Source organism: Equus caballus, chromosome 15 (assembly GCF_041296265.1).
Source record: "Equus caballus isolate H_3958 breed thoroughbred chromosome 15, TB-T2T, whole genome shotgun sequence".
NCBI classification, from domain to species: domain Eukaryota; kingdom Metazoa; phylum Chordata; class Mammalia; order Perissodactyla; family Equidae; genus Equus; species Equus caballus.
Window position 1 is genome coordinate 87,180,956 of NC_091698.1, and position 19,946 is coordinate 87,200,901.

At 36.1% G+C, this 19,946-nt stretch overlaps 1 protein-coding gene across 18 annotated transcripts in view; it reads left to right on the forward strand.

Moving 5' to 3' along the window:
* Window positions 1-19,946, forward strand: part of ITSN2 (intersectin 2) — a 134,455-nt gene that overhangs the window by 34,688 nt on the left and 79,821 nt on the right. For all 18 annotated transcript variants that reach the window (XR_011426544.1, XR_011426545.1, XR_011426543.1 and 15 more), the window contains exons 3-15: window positions 291-383; window positions 2,115-2,178; window positions 4,999-5,162; window positions 6,483-6,689; window positions 6,837-6,933; window positions 7,766-7,905; window positions 12,430-12,493; window positions 13,042-13,179; window positions 13,636-13,721; window positions 14,431-14,693; window positions 15,532-15,681; window positions 17,927-18,067; window positions 19,061-19,148. Coding sequence is in view for 14 of the 18 variants with exons in the window: in XM_070236576.1 (XP_070092677.1) it covers window positions 291-383; window positions 2,115-2,178; window positions 4,999-5,162; window positions 6,483-6,689; window positions 6,837-6,933; window positions 7,766-7,905; window positions 12,430-12,493; window positions 13,042-13,179; window positions 13,636-13,721; window positions 14,431-14,693; window positions 15,532-15,681; window positions 17,927-18,067; window positions 19,061-19,148 (1,695 nt within the window). In the remaining 4 variants the exon portion in view is untranslated. The remainder of the gene's footprint in view (window positions 1-290; window positions 384-2,114; window positions 2,179-4,998; window positions 5,163-6,482; window positions 6,690-6,836; window positions 6,934-7,765; window positions 7,906-12,429; window positions 12,494-13,041; window positions 13,180-13,635; window positions 13,722-14,430; window positions 14,694-15,531; window positions 15,682-17,926; window positions 18,068-19,060; window positions 19,149-19,946) is intronic.

Here is a 19,946-nt window from a genome sequence, read left to right on the forward strand (position 1 = left end):
TCCTTGCGGATGGGAATAATATTTTATTCATCTTTTTATTTTCAGTATTTGTCTTGATTCCGATTTCTAGTGAGTGGTATACAGTAATTGTTCAATAGGTGTTAATTGGGTGAATGAGTGAAAAGCCTTAGGTCTGTGCTCCATGATTATGATAGAGCACACTTTTGTTACTCAGGTATTAAGTACTGTCATTAAATGGACATTTGTGATCTGTATTTACCTTTTAGAATTGTGTTTTAAGCATTCTCATATATACCCTATAATTTCTTTATCTTTCGTTTATGTTTTAGGAGGGCCAAATATGTGGGCTATTACCTCTGAAGAGCGGACTAAGCACGACAAGCAGTTTGATAACCTCAAACCCTCAGGAGGTTACATAACAGGTTGTGTTTATATTTTATTTGTGAATTATGTTCTTTTTCATGTAATGACTTGGAATTAGTTTTAATTTGACTACCATCAGATTTGTATTATTAAGTGATAAAATTCATATCAATCAGAATTCTAGAATTTTTTAAAATGTGGCTTTCTTACTGTACCTGGAACCATCTTAATTTATTGTTTTGGATTTGGCCTATGGAAGATCTTTTCCTGATTCTAAATGATAGTCAAGAATTTCAGTTTTAATTTTCTGGTTTCACATTTTAACATTATATCTAGAAAGTTTTCAATTTATTTCTTAAGGTAATTGAGAGCTTTTTCCAAGCAAATTTATTAATGTGCTCTTAATGTGTTGTGCCAATTACTAGTATAACAATTAGTATTACTATAATCTAGTAGAAATACATATCAAATCCATTTCCTTAAAAATAATCTGGAATCTGTCCATAACATTTACCTCTCTGTCTTTGAGAAGCTGTACCAAGCATTGATTGTTGATGTTGGTCCTTGTTTTGCAAAAAGACCTCCGGAACCAAAAGAAGATTAATTTAGGTGTATCTTTTAAATTTTTTTCCATAAACAATACTTTTTTTTCTGTACCAAAGCACCTTAGTGCTTTATTTATAGTAATAGCAAGTATAATAGCTAATATTTATCAAATCTATACTGTATTTGAGATACTATACTAAATGCATTATCTCATTTAACCTTCACAACAAGCCTATGAGGTAGCTACTGTTGTTTATGTTTATAGATGGTGAAAGTGAGACTTAGAGATGTTCTGTAACTTACCTAAGGTCACAGAGATGGTTAGTGCTGATCTGGGCTTTGAAACTTTTCAGTCTGACTTTGGTATTCATCCTCTTAACCATTATAGTTTGAGGTTATTTGCACTTCTATAATAATACCTACCTTCTTGGGTGTCACAGTTGGGATTTGATTATCTTACAAATTAATAGCTTAGTCTGTTACTGTCTCATGAATGCTGGCAGAAGACCCAAGATTCCTGAGTCAGAACAGAGGACTCTGTTACTAATTGCACAGCTAGCAGCATGAGCATCAGCATGTTTCTGTCAGCTTTCCTTATTCTGTAAGTCACAGGGGCCATGCAGAAAGCCCAGGATGCTACACATGCAGTGGTTGTGTTGCAGACGAAGAACACTGAGTTTGAGGGAACCCACCATTTTTTAGCAAGCAGTAAACAAGCTTGTTCTTTGTCCCATAGGAAAACATTACCTCATCCCTCAAGATTGCTCTTTGCAGACCCCATTCTGAGAAATGACCCGGGTAGAGAGCAATTGCAATCTTGCATTCTTGGCACGTACAGCAGGACGTATAGGATGTGAGAGACCTATGGAGGACTCTCTGTCCCGACACCTGGTATTTTGTATATAGAACTTTCCTAGGGAATAGTGTTTTTAACTATAAATTTTATTAAATGGGAATATTATTAAATAAGACCCCAATGATTGTGGAAAAACTAAGATGAATAATCTTTCATCACTTATTAATACATATAACTTCAGTTGTCACTTTTGTTTTAAAACATCTGTCTTATTAATGTAAATTCATCTGTGTATTTTCTGTTCAATTTTTCCTTTAATGATGGGAATTAAAATTATAGTAAATCAATAACATTATGATTATTATATTGCCGGTTATTATTAGTCAGAGGCATTAGAGTAATTCCGTTTACTAATATGCTGCTTGATTTTTGTTTCTGTTGCTTTCAGGTGATCAAGCACGTTCCTTTTTCTTACAGTCAGGCCTGCCAGCTCCTGTTTTAGCTGAAATATGGTAAAATAGATATTTTTTGTAATTAACTTAAATTTCCGATAGTCTGGTTTTGTTTTGTTTTTAATATAGTGTTAAGATAAAGTTGTTTTTAGTTGTAGTCTGTTGTTAAGAGTATTTCTTCAGCTTTTTAGAAAATAAATTTTATTGAGCAAACGACTGAAAATCAATTGAGATTTTGTTCTAGAGGACAAATTTCTAATTTCCTTAGAACTTCTAAGTAGACAAGATGTATACATTTCATCAAAAAACACTTCTTTGGTGAAACTGTCACTCTTTGCAGATGACATGATTTTATATATAGAAAACACTAAAGAATCCACTAAAAAACTTTTAGAAACAATAAATGAATACAGTCAAGTTGCGGGATACAAAATCAACATACAAAAATCGGTTGCATTTCTGTACACTAACAATGAAGTAGCAGAAAGAGAAATTAAGAAGACAATCCCATTTACAACTGCAAAAAAAAGAATAAAATACCTAGGAATAAACTTAACCAAAGAGCTGAAAGATCTGTATCCCAAAAACTATAAAACATTGTTGAAAGAAATCAAAGAAGACACAGAGAAATGGAAAGATATTCTGTGCTCTTAGATTGGAAGAATTAACATAGTTAAAATGTCCATACTTCCTAAAGCAATCTATAGATTCAACGCAATCCCTATCAAAGTTCCAACGTTTTTCACAGAAATAGAACAAAGAATCCTAGAATTTATATGGAACAACAAAAGACCCCAAATAGCCAAAGGATTCCTGAGAAAAAAGAACAAAGCTGGAGGTATCACACTCCCTGATTTCAAAATATACTACAAAGCCATAGTAAGCAAAACAGCATGGTACTGGCACAAAAACAGACACACAGATCAATGGAACAGAATCAAGAGCCCAGAAATAAACCCACACATTTATGGATAGCTAATATTCGACAAGGGAGCCAAGGACATACAATGGAGAAAGGAGAGTCTCTTCAATAAATGGTGTTGGGAAAACTGGTCAGCCACATGCAAAAGAATGAAAGTAGACCATTACCTTATACCATGCACAAGAATCAACTCAAAATGGATTAAAGACTTGAATGTAAGACCTGAAACCATGAAACTTCTGGAAGAAAACATAGGCTCTTTGACATCGGTCTTAGCAGCATATTTTCAAGTACCATGTCTGACCAGGCAAGTGAAACAGAAGAAAAAATGAACAAATGGGACTACATCAATCTAAAAAGCTTCTGCACAACAAAGGAAACCATCAACAAAATGAAAAGACAACCTAACAATTTGGAGAAGATATTTTCAAACCATATATTAGATAAGGGGTTAATATTCCAAAATATACAAAGAACTCAACAACAGAAAAATCAATAACCCAATTAAAAAATGGGCAAAAGATCTGAACAGAGATTTCTCCAAAGAAGATATATGGATGGCCAAACAGGCATATGAAAAGATGCTGAACATCATTAGCTATCAGGGAAATGCAAATCAAAACTACAATGAGATATCACCTCACTCCGGTTAGAATGGCTATAATTAACAAGACAGGAAACAACAAGTGTTGGAGAGGATGTGGAGAGAAGGGAACCCTCATACACTGCCAGTGGGAGTGCAAACTGGTGCAGCCACTATGGAAAGCAGTATGGAGGATCCTCAGAAAATTAAGAATATATCTACCATAGGATCCAGCTATCCCACTGCTGGGTATTTATCCAAAGAACTTGAAAATGCAAAGGCATAAAGATACATGCACCCCTGTGTTCATTGCAGCATTATACACAATAGCCAAGACTTGGAAGCAACCTAGGTGCCCATCAAGGGATGAATGGATAAAGATGTGGTATATATATGCATTGGAATACTACTCAGCCATAAGAAATAATGAAATCCGGCCATTTGTGACAACATGGATGGTCCTTGAGGGTATTATGCTGAGTGAAATAAGTCAGAGGGAGAAAGTCAGATACTGTATGATCTCACTCATAAGTAGAAGATAAAAACAACGACAAACAAACACATAGCAACGGAGATTGAATTGGTGGTTACCATAGGGGAAGGGGGGAAGGGCAAAAGGGTTGATTAGGCTCACATGTGAGGTGATGGACTATAATTAGTTTTTGGGTGGGGAACGTGATGTAATCACAGAATTCAAAATATATTATGATGTACATCTGAAAGCTATATAATGTTATAATCCAGTGTTACTGCAATTAAAAAAAATCAGCTTCAAAAAAAGGAAAATGAGGTTAAATAAATTTTGGTATTAAAAAAACACTTGTTTATAATTTGATGGAGTGTCAAAATCTTTGTTATTTTGTAGTTGTTTCATTTATCTTATCATCTATAAACCCAGAATTAGCCCTGCTTTCCCATTCCTACCTTGAAGAAATTGTTTTTTATAATATCTAAGGTTTTGTTTTTAATATATTTACAATAAATACCTACCCCATCTTTCTTTCCACTTGGAATATTCCCATGCCTGGCAGAGTGCCAGGCACATAGCAAGCGTTCAATAAATATTTGAACAAATGAATAAATTAAGTTTAGAGTGATTATACTCTTAAATAATTTCTTTTAATCTGCACTGGTGGAATTCATCCCAAAGGTCTCTAGATTCTATGTAGACTGGCAGTATTTTACTAGATGCTATCTCTAGTCAATGTTTCTTATTGTGCAGTTTTGGCTTTTTGTTTTATATATAAACACAAACATATACTTAATTAAGTGATGATCTATGTGTGAATGCTATGTCATTGTTTTTATTTTATCGTCATCCCTAAAAGTAATGTTGACCCTACATACCAATCTACCCTCCTCGTGGTCCTTTTAGGGCTTTATCAGACCTGAACAAGGATGGGAAGATGGATCAGCAAGAGTTCTCCATAGCTATGAAACTCATCAAACTGAAGCTTCAAGGCCAGCAGTTGCCCGTGGTTCTCCCACCTATTATGAAGCAACCTCCTATGTTCTCTCCATTAATTTCTGCTCGTTTTGGTATGTATTTATTAATTTAATTAGCTGCAGTTTGATAGTTAAACTTGATTCCTAGACATAGTATCTGAGGATTAGAAAAGGATTTATTTGCATAAAATGTCAATCCCCAGACTCCAAGTTATTTTCAAGTCTGAGATAAGAAATATTAAATTTGCTATCGTAGCTCGGGTGTCCATGTGTCCCAGTTTTCCAGGGACAGTTCTGATTTATGCCTGTTGTCCTGGCATCTAGTCCTGGCATCCTTTCATAATTCCCAGTTGGATGATAAGTTATATGATCCCCCTACTTATAGCTGATCCTAAATACTATTCTTTATTAGTTGCCTCTGCATTCTGTATGAGTAACAGAAAAAATGTAAACAATTTCCAGCTCACTTGAAATGGTTTTATTTGGGGGGTAATTTAAAATTATACATAGGTAGAAATTTCCTTAAAGGTTAATTAGCCAGCTAAATTTAGGGCTAAAATTTGCAGACTTTGTGCTCATTAATTTATATATTTATCAGAGCTAACTAGTTTTCCATTCGTTTTCATTAGTCAATTTCTTATTAATTATATGTGAGAAGCACTCATTGGAAAGGAGCATTCAATTAGATATCTCCCTGTATCTGAAACATATTCCTTCAGTCCAGATGTTAGATCTTAAAATACTAAATTCTTTCACTATTGCAGTGAACTCTAGAGATAAATACCAAATCGTTGTGTGACTGTATTTATATAGTGTACTTAGTATTCTGCAGTTAGTAAATGAATGAGTCATGACTTTGTTCGTTTTAAAGAATTGTCCTTGAATCCCTAGGTGTGTTACTTATAAGAAAAGTGAAATATGTGGAATGCTTTCTTCTTGGAAATAATGCATATGCATAAATGGATCTCCTAAAGTATCTAGTAATTAGAACATGTCTTTTTGGGAGGGGGGTTGGGGAGTGAGTGTGTGTCTGTGTTAGCTCAGCAGCGCTGTATTTATTATCCTTGCACAAAAACTCACATTTGATCAGGTAATACATCGTCTCTTTGAGGCTACTGATATTTCATTGGGAAGGGCTGCGTATTTTTTTTCATGATGCCAGAAGAGAATGTTTAACTCCTTGGTGGGCACTTCCTTAGTTCACACAGGTCAGAATATTGATACTGAAAGCAGCAGTTTACCTCCCCCACTGCTGGATCAAAGCTGCTGTAGTGGATTGTTTGAGACTAGATAGTTTGCCCATAGTATTTCTGTAAACATAGGGTCTGCTCACTGTACTGTAAACTTGTTTTTTGGCGTGTGTTTTGCAGTTGATTTACTAGCACTGGAAAATGTGTTCTGTTTTGTCTTTAGGAATGGGAAGCATGCCTAATCTGTCCATTCCTCAGTCATTGCCTCCAGTCGCACCTATAGCAACACCCTTGTCCTCTGCGACTTCAGGGACCACCCTTCCTCCCCTGATGATGCCTGCCCCCCTAGTGCCTTCTGTTAGCACTTCATCCTTACCAAATGGAACCGCCAGTCTCATTCAGCCTTTATCCATTCCTTATTCTTCTTCAAGTAAGTACTTTAAGTCTATGAGTCAGTATTTCATATGAAGAAAGAAACTGCTGTATTTGTGTCCCAATAGATACACATCTCCTTCAGACTTTGTGATATTGTTTAGTGTGAACTTTCTTCCTTTTTCTTTTCTTTTTTTTTCCCCAGCATTGCCTCATACGTCATCTTACAGTCTGATGATGGGAGGATTTGGTGGTGCTAATATACAGAAAGCCCAGTCTCTAATTGATTTAGGATCTAGTAGGTATGTCTACACAAAACTTCCAACTTTTTATGCTTTCAATAAGGAGTATTTAATAAAAGACTTTTTTTAAAGCTCTGAGCTTATCCAGGTTTTACTTTAGAATGGCCAAGTGTAAATACTTAAGGTAAGCTTACTATTTATAACTCACATAAAATAAACTTTATTTTTATAATTATTAAAGGTCTGTAGTATTTTACTTTTGAAAAGAAGCTTTCATGTAAACTAAAAATATTCTGTATATTTTCAATCAATTTTTTCCCCAAAGCTACATATTTTTTCTTTTAAAAAAAAGTGTGTATTTCTCAAAACATCTCGTAATCATTGCACATTATTAATTTCTTTCTTGAGCAGATTCTGCTGGTTGAGCCTTTAAATTTCAGAAAGCACAGAAGCATCAATGTTCATTCATCACCCCTCATGTAAATCACAATGATGCTCTTTAAACCAATGACCCAGAAGAATAATGTTTGTATCCTAGCCTAAGCATTCACTGATTATATGACCTTGTTTTTCCTTAACATCACTGAGCCGTAGTTTGCCCACCTAAAAAATGGGGACAGTAATACTTTTTAAGTGTGTCAGGATTAGAATAATATTTGGAAAGGCTCTAGCACAATATGGGGCCTGGCACATAGTAGGTTCTCGATGTACAGTAGTTCTATACTTCGTATGGTATTTGCTTTCTTAAGAACAAGGATAATTGCTTAAATATTTTGTAATATCAAATACAAAAGGAATTGCTGTTGTGTTATAGAAGGTATGATCCTTAATGTCTCTGCCTTATAAAGTTTAATTTTATTTAGTAACATAAAAATTTTAAATTTTGTTATAGCTCAACTTCCTCAACTGCTTCCCTCTCAGGGAACTCGCCCAAAACTGGGACCTCAGAGTGGGCGGTTCCTCAGCCTTCACGATTAAAATATCGGCAAAAATTTAATAGTCTTGACAAAAGCATGAGTGGATACCTCTCAGGTAAGTGCCATACAATGCTTAAGAATGTGAGAGAATTAAAGTTTTTTATGTGAACTTCTATTGAAGAACTTTTATTTGAATTTATACTTTGTAGCTCATCTAAAATTGTACCATCCCAAAACTTTAGCAGGCATCTGATAAATATAAATAATGTAAACTGTGTAAGAGTTCAAAGGTGGATACAAATTGATTGCTTTCTTCAAAGTTCTTAAAATTGAGTTGAACATACAGATATACACTCAGCTCTTTGGAAATAAGCCCTCTCCCTTGAGAAGATCAAAGCTTATCCTCCGCTGCGGTGAGTGCAGAAGCTCAGGTGACGAGGGAGACTGCGTGGGACTTAGCCTCAGCTCGCTCTCCCCGAGAGTCCCCTTCCTCGCTGGCTCTTTCTCTGCTTGCCCCTCGTAAAACCTCACATGAGCATTGCTCACCCTTTTATGCTCCAATCCAAATGTAGCCATAAAACTTGACCTTAGATCCCCATAGAACATTTGAGTCCTTGCCAGAACAAACATCCAAACTATGCTAATTGAGAATAGTGAAGGGGATATAAAGAGGGTAAATGTAAGTAGAGTTCCTGCCTTCTAACTTCCCCCTCTCTCTTTCACTCACCAACTAATTACAGTTTAGACAGAGTAAAATAAGTGTTTTAAAATAATAGAGCTTTAAAGTGCTAGGGAACACAGAATGGGAGATAATTAATACTGAGAGATCAGATAAAACATCTTATAGGAAGGGAACATTTAAGCTCTATGATGAAAGAAAGAGGATTTAGACAGATGGATTGAAGGTGAGGACATTTGAGTGTGACAGAAAAGAAATTCTAAGAGCAAAAAGTACATGGCATGTTTAGAGAATGAATAGTAGCCTATGAATTAGGAGTGTGGGGGTCTCTCGTTGTGCAGTGGGGCAAGGGAGCAATAAGGCCTTTGGAATTGATTGGACAAGCAAAAATATTCAATATCTTCTTTAAAGACACATATCTATGTGATGAAAAAAAAAATTTTTTAAGTGGGAATTATGCACGCAAAATTCAGGATAGTAGTTACCTCTTCTTGGAGAGGTGTAGAGATAAGTCAGGGAACACAGCTTCAAAGCGTTTAGTAATGATGTAGTTTTTAAGTTGGGTGGTAGGTTCATGGTGACTTTTATCATCATACTTCATTACTTACAAATACACTATACTTTATAGTATCAACTATTACATAATAGCTAAATTTGTCTGTAATTTTATCAAATCATGTGAAGCAAGATAGACTATATTTTTGTCACCCTTTTTTTTTTTTTACGTTTTAACATCTCTGAAACTGGGATATGTGTTACCGTCAGTGGTGTCTTAGCACCGTGTCATGGTTTTATTGGCAGTGATTTTTTCTTTCTTAGTGTTACATAAAATAATGGTGTGTCTTATAAGCGATGACATCTTAGATTCTGTGAAATATGGTACTCAAACATACTTGAGATTAGTGTAGAGTCACAATTCGCATTCTTTGAAAAAATGAACTTCTTTAGGCTCTCCGTTTTGCATTAAGGAAGTTTCTTTTTTCAGATTAACAAGGTGAACTAAAAAGACATTGTGTGAAGGTTGTGTACAGTCATGCGTCGCTTAATGACAGGGATATATTCTGAGAAATGCGTCATTAGGTGATTTCGTCGTGCAAACATCATGGAATGTGCTTACACAAACCTAGGTGGTATAGCCTGCTACGCACCTAGGCTATATGGTGCTAATCTTATGGGACCACCATCGTGTATGTGCTCCGTCGTTGAGTGACACGTTATTATGGGGTGCGTGACTGTATTGTACTGTTTTCAGAGAATGTTATTCTTAGACCTGCAAGAGTAAAGCTATATATCAGTAGTTAAGGAAAGGATTGGTTTTCTTTGAAAAGAGAAGTTGTTTCTGGTATCCTGAAACTTAGTCATGAGCCCCAGATATGTGAGGATGAGACTGACCTAGATTTCCATGTTATACTTTGTTCAATAAATGTTGCAGTTGGTGGTCTAAGTTTTTTGCTTTTGTTCTTCCTCTTCTCTTCCCCCTGAACTCTCAATCATGATTTATTTATATTAATTCACTGACTCCGGGATTTCCTGAGTCATATATCTTCTGGGCATTCAGAGGCACTAGAATGTGGAGAGGAGGAAGACATGGCCCATATCTTTGAAGAGCCCATAGTGTAGGTCACATAATCACAGTCTGTTATTAGTGGTTTAAAAGTGCTGCGATTAGTATGGATGAGACAGTGGTGAACTCTGAGGAAGTAAGAGAGTTTCACAGAAGAGAGGACAGTTGAATTGGGTCTTAGACGATAAATGAACTTCCAGGTAGTGAATTATAGACTAGCATTATAGACAGGGAAAGTAGGATATTCAAAAGATTGGCAGACCAATAGTGTACGTGTTCAAGTGAGCTTTTTTTTAGTAAAGCACCCTGCTGGCTTTGTTGTCCTTAGTGTTATTCTGTCTTTGCACACAGTTAAGCCTTCTACCCTTGTGCTTTTAACCATTTACATTCCTCCCCTTCTTCCTGTTTGTTCTGTTGCCTAATGCTAAGGAATCTACTTTGTTATCTTTGTCCAGGATCTGAAACATTAGTTATTGAGCCTTTTTTTCAGTTTTGAAATAACCTTTCATCTCTCTTTATTGGAATAATCCTCCTTTTAACACAAAAACCTCCTCAAATCTCACTTCCTGTGTGAAATCTACTGAGGAATAATAAGTTGGATGAGGCTGTGAGCTGTTTCCAGTGTTTTATCTTTATGTGATTGCTATTAAGTGGTCAGATTAAAAATAAGTAAATAAGATTTTAAAGTTATGTAATGTAAACATTCGAGTGCATGTTATAATATGTGGTATATTTGTGTTTGTTCCATATAGTACATGTAGCTTTAAATTATCTAGACCTCTGTGTTCAAAGCTCAGTGAAACCATGGGTTTAGTGGTGTTTGTGCTGGCTTTGTATGGGAGCTGTTGCTGAGGAAGAGTTGGCAGATGTACTCTCTTCTGTGCAGAGTTGTTTGGATGGGCCTTGACTTAGGCTGACTCTTCTGATACTCATGGCTCAGTCACCTGAGAAGGGGAGGTGCAGCACCTGCTATACTGACTAGGAGACCCTCCCTAGAGAAGCCACATGATTTCATCCATGGTCAGAAAGCCACAGACTAGCTCACTAGGAGTGCGTGCTCCTGTGAAGCAGATGGAGATGTTCTGTTCTGGAATATATTCTTTGAAGATCAGGAAGCCTGTTACAGAAACATATTTTTCTTTTCTCTCACTGAACGAGAGAAAAGAAGTTGGATAGTTTTCTATACATTGTAATATTCAATGAATACTAGCTATTATTATTATCAAGTGCTATTACATAAGTCCCCATTGCACCTTAGATAGAGGAGAACTTAGGATTACAACTTTATTCAGTACTTTAGCAAATATTTATTAAGCGTCTACGTACCAAACATGGACTATACATTAGTGAATAAAGCCGTCAAGGTTTTTGTCTTTGTAGAACTTAGCATAAAGGGGAAACAGACAAACAGGTAAATAAGCGAACGTTACATTACAAATTGTGATATGAGATGTGAAGGAAACAAGCAGGAAGTATATTGGATGATAGAGTGGACAGAGAAGGCCTTTCTGAGAGGGTGCCATTAAATTGGGACTTAAAGGGTGAGAAGGACCCAGACATGCAGTGATGTAGAAGTGTAGAATTTGGTGTCGGATATGGGTGTACAGGAGAGGGAGGGATCAAGGGTGATTGTCTGATTTCTGGCTTGAGCCTCTGGATGGACACTGATGCCATTCATAGAGAAGGGAAGAGTGAGGGAGAATGGTTTGGGTGAAGATTAAGAAGATGGCTGTGGGTGAGAGAGTAGTTTTATACCTATTTGGTTTGAGGTACTTGTGAAATACATAAGTGGATTTTTCAGTTGGATGTAAAAGTCTAAACTTAGAGGAGAGCTTTGGGCTGGGGGTGTACATTTTGGAATCATCAGCCTCTAGGTGCTAGTTAAAGTCATAGAAATGGGTGTGCACACACAGAAAAAAGAGTGCCCAAGACAGATCCTTGGAGAATGCCAACATTTACAGATCATTTAAAAGAGGAAGAGTAGAGACAAAGGAATGACCAGAGAGAGAAGGGGAAATCTGGAAATGCTAAGCTGTGCTTCGAGTTGCGAGTTGCACTGGGAGTGCAAGGAGGCCGCAGAACTTGGCCTCTAATACTCTCCGTGTGGGGGGCTCAGGCCTTTGTGTCAGTCACTTGTGTGTACTGCTGTCTTCTGAAAGGATACTGGGAAGCACTTGATTCTGCTCATGTAGATTTTAAACTCCTTGGGGGCAGGGAATGTGTTTGTTTTGATTGTTGCTGAATGCTCAGTGCTTGGCACATGGTAAAAACTGTTTGATGTTAAAAGATCTCAGGATAGCAGCAGTGTTTTTTCTACAGGTACAGCTATTTAGGTTTGCATGATTTTAAAGAGGCTAAAGAATTTTCTTTTTTTTATGGTTTTCCCACTCAATCAGGTTTTCAAGCTAGAAATGCGCTTCTTCAGTCAAATCTTTCTCAAACTCAGCTAGCTACTATTTGGTGAGTTTGTCCATTAATTGTGATTTTTAACTATATATCTTCTATTAAAAGAAAGATATTGTTTCTTGTAAAAGTTTGTGACTCAAAGATGTTCCATAAAAGCAGCCATTTGAAAGTTAATGCAACCTTGAACAAAGACAAAACTGTACAAAATGTTATTCTTGAGATTTTGGCATTTAATTATTTTACAAATAAAACTAGTTTGCTTTCATATAATGCCTTCTATGGAGAATTAGAGAATATCTCATTTTTAATGTAGAGCTAAATGTGATTTGATAGGTGAATTAACCATGAAACAAGACAAGTTGCTTTTTCAGGAATATTTCCCTTTCTGTTTCAAAGTTTCTTCCCTCTCTTTTGTGATACGACGATTAAGGGTAGAAATTAATTCACTTTTCTCTAAGTATTTACATTTCATTAAAATATGTTAACCCAGATGTTTTACTATCATTATTCTTGTTTTAAAAATAAAAAATTAAACTCTTCTGAAACTATTTTACTCCAAATGGACTTTCTTTCTAAGTTGTGAATTTTCACATTTTCCTTAGGACTCTGGCTGACGTTGATAGTGACGGACAGCTAAAAGCTGAAGAGTTTATCCTAGCGATGCACCTCACTGACATGGCCAAAGCTGGACAGCCATTGCCTCTGACTTTACCTCCTGAGCTTGTCCCTCCATCTTTCAGGTGAGACCTCTGGAGGTGAAGAGGTGTGGTTTTGATCACTTGGAAGACACGATTATTACTTAGGATTTCCTGAGGCGTCTGCTCTAGTTTAGTAGAGAGTTAAACATTTACACTGCTATTTGATTTTAGTATTTAATGTGTTACACCAGGAAGAAATAGATATTAGAAGTAGGTGTGTTTTCACCATATTATATAGATAAGGAAACTGCTGACTAAAGAGATTAAGCATAAATTTATCCAAGAACAGCAATTGGCTGAACCATGATTTGAATCCAGATCTATCTTGTTTGACAATCCATATACTGCTGTACCTTGTAACTACAGACCATACTGTGTTTTAAATATTTTTAATACTATGTTCTAAATATTAAACTGCTCTAGTCATTGGTAATCTGTATAGTCTAGTCTGAAAATTCCCAGACTGCATGATGCTAAATTTATTGTTTGCTTTCTTAGAGGAGGAAAGCAAATTGATTCCATTAATGGAACTCTGCCTTCATATCAGAAAATGCAAGAAGAGGAACCTCAGAAAAAATTACCAGGTAGTATTGAGTGTCTAAGTTGTATATTTATAGTGAATTCTCTTAAATTTTACCTTGAAATGTAAATGGATATTTAGAATTTTTACATTCTTAATATTTTCTATGCTCTATGAGAAACTATTTGATGAATGGGATGTATTTTCACATCAATAAAATTAAGGTAGTCAAAACTGGGAAGAAGAGTACGTACAAAGGAGGACAGTGTTTGCATTGGCAAGTGTGTATACTAGCTATCCTAGTTAAAATGCTTCTCCCACTTTAGGAAAATCATTAGGAAAGCTTTGTGATGAAATATTTAGCTTTAAAAAAAAAAGTTTAAATATTGATTGAAAAAGTATATGTGTAGATATTTTAAAATATTAAAAAGTTAATGGCACATATCAAATAAAACAAATGTATAGCCACATAGCTTTGGTTTCCTTGAAGAAAATGCTGAGAAAAAAGTTGAAAAGTATTTTCATTGGCAAGAATAGTAAAATTATTTTTTCTTGTGGATGGATTCAAACTTAGAAATTTGTTTTCTAAAAATGAATATTCTCAGAAGAAAGTAAATATTTTACTATTTACATTTGAGTTAAAATTATCGTTAGGAGAATTATCCAAAGAGTAATAGTACTCAAATGATTACAAGGCATGAGCATGTTGAAACTAGACCACAGGTTCTGTAGGCTCTTCATGTGCAAGAATGCTTATAATATACCTTGTTTAGTTACTTTTGAGGACAAGCGGAAAGCCAACTATGAGCGAGGGAACATGGAACTTGAGAAGCGACGCCAGGCCATGATGGAGCAGCAACAGAGGGAGGCAGAACGTAAAGCCCAGAAAGAAAAGGAAGAGTGGGAACGAAAACAGAGAGAATTGCAAGAACAAGAATGGAAGAAACAGCTTGAATTAGAAAAACGCTTGGAGAAGCAGAGGGAATTGGAGAGACAACGGGAGGAAGAAAGAAGAAAAGAGATCGAAAGACGAGAGGTTATTTTTAAGTTATCTTATTTCCTCAGAAAAATGTTACATTTAATAAGTGGCTACATTTCATTATTTTTGTTGTGCCTTTTCCTCTGCATCATTCATTCTTACTTATCCTGTACAAATCTGAATCTTCCTTCCCCCGTGGAGGGAAAGAGAGTCCTTGCTTGTGAGGGGTTTTCAGGGCCGATAACTGGTAGAGAAGGCATGTCTGCAGGTGATAGCTCAATCAGAGCAGGATTGATGGCAAAGCTGAATTGAGTGAGGAGCTAAGGTTAGTGAGCCAGAGGAAGGGATAAGTTTGATCAGGTCATTAAATGACAGTAAGAGGCTAAGGAATTGGAGAGGCAGAAAGACGAGAGTGGGGAGTCACAGATGTAAAGAGGAATCAAGAGGGTGGGCTTGCGCAAGTCTTGGGGATAAATAGTGTTGTGTGAGGTCTCTCGGAGGACTGGCTGTTTTAACGGGCTAGAGATGGAGCACTGTAAATTGTGGTGGCCCTGAAATAATGTAAATAGAAGTTTTGTTTTTCCCTGATACCAGAATAAGGGTACAATTATTCCTATTAACATTTATATTTATGAAATGATCCTTTTGTTTATTAAGAGAAAAGTGCAACAAAAGGATGCTTCTGTGAAGCAATCCAAAAGTCTGGTGGGTGAAGTTTCTTCTGTGGAAGTCTTTGTTTTAGGCCCGTTGTAACCCTAGGTTTGCCCAGTTTCCCTTAGGCACTCAAGCCCACTAAGTGCTAAATGCTGCCTCACCTTTTTCTTTGTCATCCCATCAGTTTTTGAATGATGCAAAATTGTTAATTTAAAAATTAACTTTAATTCATTATTTTCAGGCAGCAAAACAAGAGCTTGAAAGACAACGGCGTTTAGAATGGGAGAGAATTCGTAGACAGGAGCTTCTCAATCAAAAGAATAGAGAACAGGAAGAAATTGTCAGGTTAAACTCTAAAAAGAAGAGTCTTCATCTCGAGTTGGAAGCACTGGTATGGCTAAAGTTTAAGTGACATTTGTCTGAATGATGCTAGAGTTACCTAATGAAACATGTCGTTTTTTAAAAATCTACCTCTTGAATTCATTGTTTTAATGTAATTAGTCATATTTTCATATGTGCTTTTAACAGTCTGGACAATATAGTTTACTAAAAAAGGATAGCAACTCAATGTGCTGAGGATTATGTAATGGTCTCTGTTCAGATGTTGATAAACCATGTGCTCTTGGGCAAGACATTTCCCTTCTCTGTGCCTCGCTTTGTCCATCTGTAAAATAAACACTTGTACTAATTGGGTAATTTTCGGTTTCCATGTTGTTCTCTGGAAGATGGCCTATGGAGGGATATCTAGAGGCAGGAGATGGGGAAGCCAAGGCAGCAGGACAACGCTGTCTTCCCCAGTCCTTCCACACTTCACAACAGAGACGTGCCACATTTATCTGCTTTGCTTTTGTTGGAGTTTGATCGAAGATTTGCTTGGAAAAAAGGATTCTACTGCTAAAAAGAAAAAAATGATTAGAAACGATTGACTTAAATTGATCTCTTAATGATTCCTTCGAGTTCTGCAGGACTATGATTTTTAGCTAATATTGGCTACTATGCTTACCAATTACACATCAGATGACAGAGGGTCAGGTTGTTAAAAGACTTGTTTGAAATGCAAGATGAGAAGATAGATATAAAGGGTCTGGGTAAGGCAGATTATTCTACTATGATCATAGAATCCCATAAGCCTGATCTGATAGGGTAGTAGAGTTTTGCAAAAATGCATGTGTAGCCATGTGGTAGAGCCAAATTTAGATCTTTTTTAATTTAGTCCAACATTTTATTGGGTTGATGACTTGAATTACATTGAAAAATTATCACAATATCTTTAGTCAGAAAGGTCCTATTCTATGCCTTTGAATGGATAGAAAAACATGCCATAATTATTAATCATGCCATAGTACCACAAAACAGGCTTAAATAACTTGAACTGCTTTGTGTAGCTACTTGGATATCTGTCTGAACCATTATCTTGACTATATATTTTTCCTTAGAAATATAATGGGGGGTCATCTTAAGATTGATTGTTTTTCCTTCAAGAACTGGAGTAATGCACCAAGCAGTAGCATAGATTATTGTGCAGAGTCTGGAAAGGTCCAGAACCTATACTTACACATGCTGAAGATAATAACATGAGCTCTAGGATGGACATAGCGTATTCCCTTTAGCATGTACTTCTCAAATACGAAATTTTCATTATCAGTGATTTTTAACCAGGGGTCTCATTTCTCTTCACCCTACTATATTAATTTGCAAAGGCTGCCATAAAATACCACAGACCAGGTGGCTTAAACAACAGAAATTAATTTTCTCACAGTTCTGGAGGCTGGAATTCCAAGATCAAGGTGTCAGCAGGTTTGGGTTCTTTTGAGGCCTCTGTCCTTGGCCTCAAATGGCTGCTTTCTTGCTGTGTCCTCACTTGGTCTTTACTTTACCTGTGCATCTCTGGTGTCTCTTTTATGTCCATATTTTCTCTTCTTATAAGGACAGCCGTCAGATTGAATTAGAGCCCACCCATGTGACTTCATTTAACCCTTAACTACCTCTTTAAAGGCCCTTTCTCCAAATGCACTCCCCTTCTGAGGTACTGGGGGTTAGGAATTCAACATAGGAATTTTGAGGGGGAACACAGTTCAGTTCATGACACCTTACCCTTCTTCTCGTCTCCATTGAGAATCTCTGCTCTCTGTTTTTTCTTTTTCCCTACTTCTCAGAAGAAGAGGAAAGGAGTATTGGTATAGGAGAAGAGAATTGTGGCCCAAAAGGCCCTCCTGGACACTGTTTAGTTAGATGGAATTAGATGGCATCGAGGGTAGAAATAGAGGCTCCGAGAAGTTAATGCTAAATGCCACATGCAAACATTTATGCCTCCTCATTATTCTTTGAGATTGTCTCTATTTTAATATTATAAATTAACACCTCAATGCTGAATTCAGAAAAAAAATCAGTGTCTTATGTTTGTGCTTTCTCATCTTGATATATGGGGTCTTGTGCTCTAAGAATGGTGCATTTCCTGCTAATGGCTCTCAAATTAACAGATAGAACTCTAAAACATATTCTACTTGGTTTTAGACATTTATCTCATACTGAGTATAAATGACATGAAAAAATTTAAATAAAAATACTATTCTCCTGATAAGATTATTTTCTATTAGAATTTTATGTTACCATATATTTATACGCTCTTCCTATAGAATGGCAAACATCAGCAGATCTCAGGCAGACTTCAAGATGTCCGACTCAGAAAGCAAACACAAAAGACTGAACTAGAAGTTCTGGATAAGCAGTGCGACCTGGAAATTATGGAAATCAAGCAACTCCAACAAGAACTTCAGGTAAGTCCTTTGCTGCTGAATTGTCCTTAAACATGAACAGTTATTAATAATTCTTTCTAATAGGGTGGTTTTTGCTTTTGGGGTCATGAACCCCTTTGAGTCTCTGGTAAACCACCTTCCTAGGAAGATGTGAATATACACTGTCTCGTATATAATATCAGGAAGCTCATAGACCCCTTAAAGTTCTGCTAGACATCTGGTTAAATTCTGCTTAATATTTATACGTAAATGGACATTTATCACATTGTATTTTAGGTCTTTAATAAATAAATACACATATTACATTAAGGTTATTGCTACTACTTTTAGGAAATTTTGACTTAATGTTATTCTTTTCAGAATTGTGGTGAGAATGTTGAAAATATCACTAGGGACCTGGTAATTCTGTTCTTTACTTGTGTAGTAGGGTCTAGTTCAGTTCTTATAGTTTGCAAAATAGGGATTCTGCTTGCATTCTGCATCTCTAGAGTCCTCCTATCAAATTTCACTTTCTGTGTGGACTGGCAATTAATCAGTTTTTTCACTTTGTCACAGCAGATATAGACAAAGTTCAAATAACATTTGCTATCTGATTTAAATCTGCTTCCTTAGCTATCCCTGAGTTTTGAGTCTCTCTTTGATGTACACGTGTTCATTTGGAGTGTCAAGGCCTGCTTACATACACCATTAGTGCGGATACCGAAGGCACCTCTTAGCCTGGGCCCACTGTCACATCAGTACGCTGAAAATTGTAAGGCTTTTAGATATACCCCGTTAACAAAGGCTTTCTTCACCAGCTTTTAATTTCAGCCAGTCATTCATAAATGGATTTATATTTAAATATAAATCATGTGTACTTCCATTCTATTTTATTCATGAGTTGTAAGCAGTTTACAACTATGTATTATTCTATACTAAGTTTCAAGAGTGATTAAATCATATTTTTAAGTTTTCAAAAAATTCTTAGACAACATTGCAGAGTTTTAATCAAGCACTGCTTTTTCTTTTTATAAGGAATATCAAAATAAGCTTATCTATTTGGTACCTGAGAAGCAATTATTAAATGAAAGAATTAAAAATATGCAGCTCGGTAACACACCTGGTAAGTCTCTAAGGTTTATTTTGCCTCTTTTATACTTTTCTGAATGACTGTTTTGGTCATATTCTGTTACTTTTTAAAATAGCATTATTCTGTTACAAGTAATATTTTTTATCTGTAGTTAAAAATTTCAAATTAATGTGAAAAATGTCACAGATGTTAGAGCTTTCTTTCTTTCTTTCTTTTTTTTTTGTTGAGGAAGATTGGCCCTGAGCTAAAGTCTATGCCAGTCTTCCTCTATTTTGTTTGTAGGACGCCACTGCAGCAGGGCTTGACAGGTGGTGTGCAGGTCCGTGCCCTGGATTCAAACCTGTGAACCCTGGGTCACTGAAGTGGAGTGCACAAACCACTACACCACTGGGCTGGCCCCTTAGAGCAGTTTTAATAATAAAAAGTAAATAAAAATAAAATAAGTAATAATTGTGGTATACCTTCCTATCTTGATAACATTTTTATTTATGTATTTCAAATATCAATCAAAGTATTAGACTACAATTAAATAAGATACAAGTTTGGTTCTAACATTAAAGATTATATGTGCATTTTGGCAAAATCCTGCACTAATTGTAAAGAACTGTCTGGGAGGAGACTTCACTATAGGGCCAAACCTGTGGGATTCGAGGGTGAGAGTGTAGTGACAGGCCCAAACAGAATGGTATACCCTTCCCAGGCCTCTTATGTCATCTAACTCTGTGATTCATATAAAGAACTTTACCAACTTGGCCCTCTGACGCCTGTGGAACAAAATATTCCAAGATAATTTGTGGGAATATAACATTTTTCTTGCTTCAAGTCTTAACG